The sequence below is a fragment of the Haliotis rufescens genome, unplaced genomic scaffold (genome assembly GCF_023055435.1).
Source record: "Haliotis rufescens isolate VD_foot unplaced genomic scaffold, xgHalRufe1.0.p SCAF_15, whole genome shotgun sequence".
NCBI lineage: Eukaryota > Metazoa > Mollusca > Gastropoda > Lepetellida > Haliotidae > Haliotis > Haliotis rufescens.
The window spans coordinates 4406347-4417915 of NW_025963835.1; the positions used below are offsets into that span (position 1 = coordinate 4406347).

At 41.9% G+C, this 11569-nt stretch overlaps 1 protein-coding gene across 1 annotated transcript in view; it reads right to left on the reverse strand.

Annotated features, from left to right (window-relative positions):
* Positions 1-1065: 1065 nt before the first annotated feature.
* The window catches only part of LOC124134963 (inactive peptidyl-prolyl cis-trans isomerase FKBP6-like), a 31117-nt gene continuing 20613 nt past the window's right edge, over positions 1066-11569 (reverse strand). Inside the window, exons 10-12 of the mRNA XM_046500080.2 lie at positions 8278-8365; positions 5239-5365; positions 1066-4144 (exon numbers count right to left, since the gene is read on the reverse strand). Of these exons, the coding sequence (XP_046356036.2) occupies positions 4103-4144; positions 5239-5365; positions 8278-8365 (257 nt within the window). The 3' untranslated portion in view covers positions 1066-4102. The remainder of the gene's footprint in view (positions 4145-5238; positions 5366-8277; positions 8366-11569) is intronic.

Here is an 11569-nt window from a genome sequence, read left to right on the forward strand (position 1 = left end):
TATTGCATCCTATACACAATGTATATATACAAAGGAACAAAACTAATTACCCGAGTCCTGGGAACACAAAATCGTTGGCTGCTTGAATCATTAAAACTAATTAAAATTGTACTTTATGACTGATAGTGCTATTCTAGTAAAACAACAACTAAAAGTTCAGATTATCAATGGTTAATTTTCTTCAACCTAACATTGAAATTATCCATAAAAGGCTAAAGGCTTCTGAGCATGCGCAATGACATAACAGCAAAATTCTTGGAAACTGATTCCCCACTCTCAGACCTTCATGACTTGGACCCACAAAGATTATTACCGGAGTCAGAACCTGGTTCCATGTTGAAATGGTATACACTAGGGCTGGTACGGGTAACTCGGGTACTCCGGTCGGTACTGAGAAGGACCTGGGTACGCACAGGACTACCTGGACCCGTGGTTAGTCACGTGATATATTGTGATCTACAACTGTATATGGCTACACTACAAGTCACTGATGTTCGCATTTCTTTCTGACCATGCACCATTCCTTCTGACTTCTATATGTTTGAATAAAGATAAAGCTTCAGTCAGTATGCATGACCAGATTGTTTTATACGTGTATCTTAATACATTTTGTCCAGGGCTACGGTCAAACTATTCCCAACAAGAGTTTGCCACTAACATGGCTATATCCCCCGCCCCTGTTTATTTATGACATAATTAAATCTAAACAAACCCTAACCTTTTTTAACCAAGTTGGAACTTGTCATGGAAATTGTAAAAAAAAGAAGAGTTTGGAACATAAGTCCATCTTGTTGCCATGGAAACATAAAAAATAAAAATGTATAAAATAGCAAAAGGCACCAGTTCAGCATGTACCTGACAGACCTGCAAAGTATGATGAAAAAAAATTGAACGGTTTATGAGTTATGCTCCGGAAATGAACCCTACCCTCACAGAACCTAAGTCCATCTTGTTGCCATGGAAATGTAAAAAATAAAAATTTCTAAAGTTTCTAAGTAGCAAAAGGCACCAGTTCAGCATGATCTTGACAGACCTGCAAAGATTCATGAAAAAATATTGAATGGTTTCTGAGTTATGCCTCGGAAACGAAACATGACGGACGGACGTACAGACGGACGGACGGGGGATAATCAAACATTTTGTATCTATCTCTTGAGACCTGCAGCGGGTACCCGGGTAGGGTCAGGTATTAGGGAAGTGAGTACCCGGGTACTAAATTTGGACTCATCCCAGCCCTAGTATACAAGATCCTCACATCAGCAACACGTTCAGCCATATCTTCAACTCCTACATGTGAATTTGTCTTCAGCTCATACTGACTCTACAACAGGATCTGAATTTGTCTGCAGCTCATACTGAATCTACAACAGGATCTGAATTTGTCTGCAGCTCATACTGAATCTACAACAGGACCTGAATTTGTCTGCAGCTCATACTGAATCTACAACAGGACCTGAATTTGTCTGCAACTCATACTGAATCTACAACAGGACCTGAATTTGTCTGCAGCTCATACTGAATCAACAACAGGACCTGAATTTGTCTGCAACTCATACTGAATCTACAACAGGATCTGAATTTGTCTGCAGCTCATACTGAATCTACAACAGGATCTGAATTTGTCTGCAGCTCATACTGAATCTACAACAGGATCTGAATTTGTCTGCAGCTCATACTGAATCTACAACAGGGCCTGAATTTGTCTGCAGCTCATACTGAATCTACAACAGGACCTGAATTTGTCTGCAGCTCATACTGAATCTACAACAGGATCTGAATTTGTCTGCAACTCATACTGAATCTACAACAGGACCTGAATTTGTCTGCAGCTCATACTGAATCAACAACAGGACCTGAATTTGTCTGCAGCTCATACTGAATCTACAACAGGACCTGAATTTGTCTGCAGCTCATACTGAATCTACAACAGGACCTGAATTTGTCTGCAGCTCATACTGAATCTACAACAGGACCTGAATTTGTCTGCAGCTCATACTGAATCTACAACAGGATCTGAATTTGTCTGCAACTCATACTGAATCTACAACAGGATCTGAATTTGTCTGCAACTCATACTGAATCTACAACAGGACCTGAATTTGTCTGCAGCTCATACTGAATCTACAACAGGACCTGAATTTGTTGATGTCCCCAGCATCATCACCATTATCACAGTGAAACAAAACGCGGAAATATATTGAAGACAGAAAATCAACCAACTATTAGTTATTGTAAAATTCAACAAAAAGTTTATCCATTTGTGCTGCTTTATCCCCACCATAATGTCCCCCTCTCGTGTTTACATCGTTATAATAATAATAATGCTTTAATCGCCTGTCTCCAGAACATCATTAGTGTACTAAATGTCACAGGAGATGCTTCTATTTTCCTTAGGGTGTTTGAATTGCATGAGGTTCAAATTAGAAAACTGCCCATGCATGAAATTCACGTTCAAAAACTTAAATTTGAAAACCCAGATGTTATCTCGGTATTGATGCAGGAACGAATGGCTGTTTTTAATGTTTACAGACCTCATTTTTACAACGGACATGTAAGAATGTAAAAGGTTATGACATACAGATTAGTGACATTGATATAAGCTTACCTGAACCTATAATGTTTCAGATGACCTTAAATTAATAACAATGACAAACTAAAAGCAACCAAGGACACAATGTTATAATGACAACGGTGATATATAGATTCGTAAGAGCAACAATACAATCATGAACACAACCAAAATGAAAGACTTACAGATAACTTATGTTAGGTCCAGTAACCTGAAAGGTTTTAATAAAAAGAAAAGTAATACTGGCATTGAAATAGTGACCAGCCATGACATATAACAGAAAATAACGAGCTGAGGTTACTTTAAACAAACAGCTTTAGAAACTAAGATTTATAATCCAGTAATCCTTATGAAGATAATATATAGCAAAATACTTAAAAATGGCAAATTTCTACTAGTCCTTAAAATACCTTAACTAGTTTGGCTAGAGGGCCATAGTGCCAATGTCTATCGCTGACAAAATGAATCCATCTCTCTGTGAATAAAATGTTTTTCCAAAAATTAAAAATATTAAAAAACAAACAAACACATTCTCAAGTGATAAACACATGATCTAAGGTAGGAGTTTTACACAATGCCCTGTTTACGAGGCAGCTCTAGGCCAGGTGGTCCTTGGCATTCAAGGTTGAGAAAGCGAGCTGGTAGGTCTGGGGCACTGTATGATTTATGTGTATATCGTGTAATGGCATATATTAAAAAAAGTGACTCTGCGGAAGATTTTCATCCCTGGGCCCAGTTTCAGAAAGCAATCTTGGCACTATCGTAAGTTTGTGTTTATGCATGGGCGTTACAACGGCTTTGTGTCTTAGTGCTAAGACTGCTTCGTGGGACAGGGCCCAGGACCCACTTGCGAAGTGTAATCTGTTACAGAATAGGAGTGGCATTAGTCTCAGCAGTAAGATCACTCTGTGCAAGTGGGCGCACTCTAAAGTATACAGCAGGGTCCTGTTCCACAAAGCGATCGTAGCCGTAAGACGATCGTAACTCCCATACTTTAACATAGACTTACGAGTCTTAGCGCTAAGATCGCATTGTGGAACGGGGCCCAGGAATGTAATAGCAGAACTGTTCAGGGCCCTGTTGCACAAAGCTGTCTTAGCTATGACTACGTTAAAGTATGGGTGTTATGAAAGTCGTAGTGCCATGACAGCCATGTGGAACATGGCCCTGTGCGCCTGGGAAAAAAATGACTAGAAAACACTTTTTATTATTGCTTGAATGTTACTGAGGTCATCAGTGGTGAAACTGAATCTTCAGTGCTGAGATTCAACCAAATGAAACATGATTTGATCTTCAAAGTGAAATCAGTGGGCCTTCTGTAGTCCCCTGGCTTAACTGTTTTCAACAAGCCCAAAGAGATATCCTCCTCTGGTGGACCTGATGGTAAACAAGTGTCACTTCTCCAGTTTAACCAGCAGAACCTTGACCAAAGTCGGCAGCATCTCCCTGACACTACAAGTCAACACAGTATCTTCAAATCACAAGCTCAACTGGTGTAGAATTTCTCTGGCAGATGCACACTTCCTCTTGCAATTATGACTTCTTCTTTTTCACCACCATATGTGCACTTTGTCCCTGAAAAATAAGTTGTTTTACAAGTATTTAGAAGTAAAAGATCAAAATACTATTCATTCTGCTTCAGGATTCCATTAGGGTGAGTGAGTAAGGGAGTGAGTGAGTTTTGTTGAAATCTGCATTAAACAGTATTTCAATTATTTCACAGCATGTCAGTACTGTCACCTAATGTAGGAGGAAGCCCAGGGTGATGCAGGTCTTAGATGTTTACCACTCTGGTAAAACCCACGAGCAGACGAAACATAAATTGGGATGAACTACGATTCCAACTCACAGTCATAGGTTTTCTGACACAAGGGAAGCAGCTATGCACAGAGGACACCTAAGACAAATGGGCCATCCATGCCCCGATTTCACAAGAAAGATCAGTACTTGGTACCCAATGTGTCCCCAAACACCCAGTGAAAAGGCAAATATTTCATACTGGGGACTTATCCTTCCTCAGAAACACGTGGTATCCAGTCTACCCCAGGACACACCTACCACCACGACCAGACACGTACCAGAGCTCCAGATAAGCTTTTGGTGTTGTGGGTATTTTACCCATGCATTTTAAAATCATTGGGTATCAGTAATTCTATCTGGGTATTCAAAATTCTGTTACCAACTAGTTATTACACATGTGGGTATCTAAGTTAAATATTTAAAAACACTATTCATCTAGTCCCTGCAAACTGGTGTCGTGTGGGTTCGAGAGCTTTATAGGACTCAAAATTAAGACGATACTTCCACAAGAAAGTGTGATGGCAAATGATCATGATGTAACTGTCATCGTGGAGTTTGGCAAGGTTGACGGAATGCCCGTTTATAATTTCAAAATAAGTTGCTGAGTTTCTAATCGAATACGCAGGATTACTTCACAATATTTTGATTGATATATCAAAATATTTTTGTAGCGTATCTGTAATGTTTGTTGCGTATTTGATACGCTTGGATTTTATTTTACTGCATATTTCTGCATTTCTGATGAGTATTTTACACAGATACGCAGTTTATCTGGAGCTCTGCATACACAGTGACGAGGACCCCTGCCTTTCTATATAGTATTGATACTAGCACTTCATGGTATTACCAGTCTACTAATTGTTACTCACAGTTCCACGGACAACAGGATCTAGATCCAGCTCCTCTGCTATTTCCAAGATACAGCTTATTTCGGGTTGAGACAGCTGGCAAGTTGTCATGGGCAACTCATCTATACTGGTGTCTTCTTTCAACTCCCTGAAACAAACAACGGTTAACTGTGTCAATGAGTGATGAGGAGTTAACTGATGGATGGAGGGTTACGTGTGTGATGGAGGTTAAGTGTATGATGGGGGGTTGATGGTGTGATGGGGGTTAAGTGTGTGATGGAGGTTAAGTGTGTGATGGGGTTAACTGTGTGATGGAGGATTAAGTGTGTGATGGGGTTAACTGTGTGATAGAGGATTAAGTGTGTGATGGGGTTAACTGTTTGATGGAGAATGAGATGTGTGATGGGGGGTTCATGGTGTGATGGGGGTTAAGTGTGTGATGGGGTTAACTGTGTGATGGAGGATTAAGTGTGTAATGGGGTTAACTGTGTGATGGAGGATTAAGTGTGTGATGGGGGGTTGATGGTGTAATGGGGGTTAAGTGTGTGATGGGGTTATCTGTGTGATGGGGGGTTGATGGTGTGATGGGGGTTAAGTGTGTGATGGCCGGGTTAATGGTGTGATGGGGGTTAACTGCGTGATGGGGGGGGTGTTAAGTGTGTGATGAGATGTTAAGTGTGTGATGGGGTTTACTGTGTGATGGAGGATTAAGTGTGATGGGGTTAACTGTTTGATGGAGAATGAGGTGTGTGATGGGGGGTTCATGGTGTGATGGGGGTTAAGTGTGTGATGGGGTTAACTGTGTGATGGAGGATTAAGTGTGTGATGGGGTTAACTGTGTGATGGAGGATTAAGTGTGTGATGGGGGGTTGATGGTGTGATGGGGGTTAAGTGTGTGATGGGGTTAACTGTGTGATGGGGGGTTGATGGTGTGATGGGGGTTAAGTGTGTGATGGTGGGGTTAATGGTGGGATGGGGGTTAACTGCGTGATGGGGGGGGGGGGGGGGGGGGGGGGGGGGGTGTTAAGTGTGTGATGAGATGTTAAGTGTGTGATGGGGTGTTAACTGTGTGATGGGGTTAAGTGTGTGATGGGGGTTAAGTATGTGTGATGGGGGTTAAAAGTGGTGTGTTATGGGGGTAAAGTGTGTGATGGGGTTAAATGTGTGTGATTGGGGTTAAGTATGTGTGATGGGGGTTAAAAGTGTGTGATGGGTGTTAAGTGTGTTATTGGGGTAAAGTGTGTGATGGGGTTGAATGTGTGTGATGGGTGTTAAGTATGTGTGATGGGGGTTAAAATTGTGTTATTGGGGTTAAGTGTGTGATGGGGGTAAAGTGTGTGATGGGATTAAGTGTGTGTGATGGGGGTTAAGTATGTGTGATGGGGGTTAAGTATGTGTGATGGGGGTTAAAAGTGTGTTATGGGGGTAAAGTGTGTGATGGGGTTAAATGTGTGTGATTGGGGTAAAGTATGTGTTGGGGGTTAAAAGTGTGTGATGGGGGTAAAGTGTGTGATGGGGTTAAATGAGTGTGATGGGGGTTAAGTATGTGTGATGGGGGTTAAAATTGTGTTATTGGGGTTAAGTGTGTGATGGGGGTAAAGTGTGTGATGGGATTAAGTGTGTGTGATGGGGATTAATTATGTGTGATGGGGGTTAAAAGTGTGTTATGGGGGTTAAGTGTGTGATGGGGGTAAAGTGTGTGATGGGGTTAAATGTGTGTGAAGGGGTTAAGTATGTGTGATGGGGGGTTAAAAGTGTGTTATGGGGGTTAAGTGTGTGATAGGGGTAAAGTGTGTGATGGGGTTAAGTGTGTGATGGGGGTTTAGTGTGTGATGGGGTTTAAATGTGTGATGGGGTTAAGTGTGTGATGGGGGTTAGGTGTGTGATGGGGGTTAAGTGTGTGATGGGGGATTAAGTGTGTGATGGGGGTAAAGTGTGTGATGGGGGTTAAGTGTGTGATGGAGGGTTAAGTGTGTGATGGGGGTTAAGTATGTGTGATGGGGGGTTAAGTGTGTGATGGGGTTTAAATGTGTGATGGGGGTTAGGTGTGTGATGGGGGTTAAGTGTGTGATGGAGGGTTAAGAGTGTGATGGGGGTTAAGTGTGTGATGTGATCACCCACGGCGAAATTTGCTAATATATTGGCCAGTGAACAATCCCAATTAGCAACCCTTCCGATTGATCAATGTTCTCAAGACTTATTTATTTGCGTATAATACACACTCATGTGTTATATGCACACTTAATTATGGGCAATTAAATTCTGGAAAAATATATCTGTCGTATATAAACATTTTTGGCTGTCAGCATAAACCATGAAATTTATCTTTCAACTCAGTTTTTTTTCATTAAAATAATATTCCAATAAGAGCCCCCGATTACTAATTTTGAGAGGGCCCTGGGCGCTTATTACGTCAAATATGGTAATGTCTGAAAGCGCAAGTTAAATCTTCAATAGTTAGTAAGTAAATCATTCTGCCGTGCTTGACAACGGTTTAAGGATCTATGCCAAAACGTCACCTTTACAGTAATTAAAGAAGTTGTCATTCATAAATTGTGTCTACTTTGTCATCTGCAACTTCCAGAAAGTAATGCCTATCAAACAATTTATATGATGGGGGGTTCTGCAAATAATCGAGTCTGTTTGTTTGTTGTTTAACGCCATACTCAGCAATATTCCAGCTATATGATGGCGGTCTGTAAATAATCGAATCTGGACCAGACAATCCAGTGATTGACATCATGAGCATCGATCCACGCAATTGGGATACGATGACATGCATCAACCAAGTCAGCGAGCTTGACCACCCTATCCCATTAGTTGCCTCTTACGACAAGCATAGTCCCCTTTTACAGCAAGCGCGGGTTGCTGAAGACCTATTCGTCCTCGGATCTTCACGGGTCTAACGAAGTCTGGACCAGACATTCCAGTGATGAGCATCGATCCACGCAATTGGGATACAATGACATGCACACTGTGATAACAAGCCATAACTATTCAACCTTATCCTTAATGTGCTCCAGCAATGAGTGCACAGACAGCTAACTTGAGTCAGCCCACCTGAGTTTTCCGTACACTGATTTCCTGAAGTCTGGGCTACATTCCTCCTTTTTTCTTGCCTTCCTTTTGGCCTCTTCCACAGCAGGATCTACAAGTTATGAAATCTCCATGTCAGAACCATCAAGTTACCTCTCTGTCAAATATTCCCGGGGGTCCTCCTAATGTCATAGTGAAAGGAGTGAATGTTGTTTTATACCCCACCTTTATAACAGCAGCAGGTAATTATCAAGTTGCGGCCAAGCCAACCAGTGGCCGAGTTTATGAGCAATGCTCCATGCCACAGATTCATCTGGACCCGCTGAATGTCTGCAGCAAATGTCAGCAAAAAGTCCCAAATTGGGATTAATGTTTTGCCAATTCAGATTCAGTTTCAGTTTATTCAGAATTCCAGGCCATCTAACCCATAGCACATTACATAAATCTGACATTTAAAGGTGCATCTTAATATCTCCTTTGATGCAAGAACTCTGTACAAATTTGACAATTTAAACAATTTTTGTGAATTTAAAGATGTCTACATCCAATATAGAATTAGAATGATCTGCATGTTCTTGCAAGTACAAATTACATTCTACTGCACAACACGGGCAATAAAATAATACAAGACTTTCATCATCTATTACAGAACAGGTTTTACACACGACTTCTGAATCATTTAATTCACATTTTCCTTTACAGAAGTTTTGTATACCAAGAGAATTCATCGTGTTCATACATGATTCAAATATTAACAAAGTTTTTTTTATAACATACAGAGATAATATCTGTTAAATACAGTTCACATTCAAATATAGATTTACACAAAGAGTAGAATTCAAGAGATTTACGAATCGAGGCATGCCAATTTCGTTCAGCAGAATCTACAACACGTTGCCAAACGACTCCACAAACATTTTACAATTTCCTACTTTTTGCCCCAACCAAATATAACCAAAACAACATCTGTATAGAAGATTTCTAACATGAGTGGCCCAATTCGGACGGCTTCTATCACATGTATTTTTTAACATCATGTAACACTGGAAAGTATATCTATCATTTGGACATAGAGATTATTCAGACCCAGAAGTCATGTTAATATATTAATGTTATGTATTGTAGAGGTGACTTGTGTTTCACCAATCAGGATGAAAAAAACCAAAGAGGCTTTTTGGCTTAGTTTTACAACATTGCAGGGCATGCTATGTCACAATGGCTGTGAATTAGAGAAAATTTAAATTTATGAGAAAAAAACAAATCCCAGAAAATTAAACAACACAATGATCTCTTTCCAAATTTGCCTGCCCAGGGTACCTAGATTGGAATCCTAGACAACTTGAGGGCAGGATGTGTAGTGAACCAAGTCACTGAGACTGCCAGACAAACATCAATGATCTAATGACAAACATTGGTCACTTAATTCTGCAGCAGGGTCCCGAACACTTGCAATGGAGAGACAGAAACGACTGGGATGTTATAATTTGTTTGTTTGTTGTTTAACGCCGGACTCAGCAATATTCCAGCTACATGACAACGGTCTGTAAATAATCAAGTCTGGACCAGACAATCCAGTGATTGATATCATGAGCATCGATCCACAATTGGGATATGACATCCACCAAGTCAGCGAGTCTGACCACCCGATCCCATTAGACACCTCTTACGACAAGCATAGTTGCCTTTTACAACAAAGCATGGGTTTGCTTTACGACCTATTCTACCCCGGATCTTCATGGGTCTGGCAAATACCAGTGCATCTCAGTCATTGTGATACATGTTTAGTCGTTTGAGTTAAAAAACAAAGAAATTTGCACTTAAATATTTGTAGAATTTTCCTATTCGGAATATTCTATAAGTAATACGTTACCACTGTTATACCGAGGCTGTTGTCTCCCACAACTGCTGCTATAGCGAAATCTACCACAGAGATCTCAATTACCTCATGCAGCACGTGCGTAGCCACCTAGCTGCCATGTGACACCCTTCACTCTTGTCTCTTGCGAGAGCAAGTGCTCGGGGGACGGACGGGCGGGCAGCAGCCCAGTGGTAACGTATTACTTATAGAATATTCCGAATAGGAAAATTCTACAAATTACATTAAGTAATACGTTACCACTGTTATACCGAGGCTGACTACCACAGTAGGCGGTGGGGAGCACCTACAACCCGAATCCTGACTGCTAGCGTTTCTTCCGACCAGCGGAAGTAAACACCAAGGCGGAAGCACTCGATGCGCATGCACCTAGCTAGGCGTTACCCTATAGGAATACCAAAGCACTGTCAAGCGCATACCGTAAGGCTCAATCGTCATTGCCAAAACGATTGGTGACTCCAAACGTCCCCACTGGATAGGTATTTCATCGCCGCAGCGGATCAGAACACTGTATCCGCGTGAGCTTAATCTTAGATCAGGTTAAACAGTTGAAAAGAGGGAAATTAATTTCATTCAGACCGTATATCCCAGAGCAAGCCTACTTAAAGTATGCATTAGGCGCGTGACCTAATTCCAGTATTTGTAAGCATGCATCACAAGGTTGGGATACACGACAGACAATTAAATACATAATTGTCAAAATACAAATAAGGACAAAGCACACAAAAAGCCGCCCTCACCTGTGGTGTGAGTGCGCTGGTTTGCGGGACCCCAACTCCTGTACCCACGGCAGTGGGAACATTGGAGTCGACCCAGATTGACCACCGTGCAAGGTCTGACACCTGAGGAGTTCGGAATTGCGCTGGGCACACCCCTTAGGTGCCCGCTTGCGCCGCGATCCGCGGGCCAAGACGGTGCACACTCTCCACGACGGCATCAGCGACCTGTTTGAGGTAATGATTGGCAAAAACCGAGTCAGAATGCCAGTAACAACCTCGTAATATTCTGCGAACAGAGATATTCGAGTGTAGGGCAAATGTTGCCGCTAGCGCCCTGATCTCGTGCGGGTTTGACCCCGCTACCGGTAACCCCCCGAGACCGGTACGCCAGATTGATGACAGAACGAAGCCACAACGCAATCGAGTTGCGAGTTATGTCAACCGTGCGATTAGGGTTACACGATATGAACAGACGGTCACGCCCTTGTCTACGTTCATTCGAAGCCTTAAGATAATACTTAAGGGCCCTAACCGGACACAGCGCTCTGTCCTCAGTATCAGCAGGATGTAAGATTTCTTTGAGTGATCTTACAGTGAATTCTCTCTCCGTTTGCCCGACTCTCTGATTCTTGGCGACGAAGCCCATGAGCAGGCTCAGGCGGACCGCTCCTTCGTCACCCCTATCGAATCGTACCTTGGCGACATCGAGTGCATGAATTTC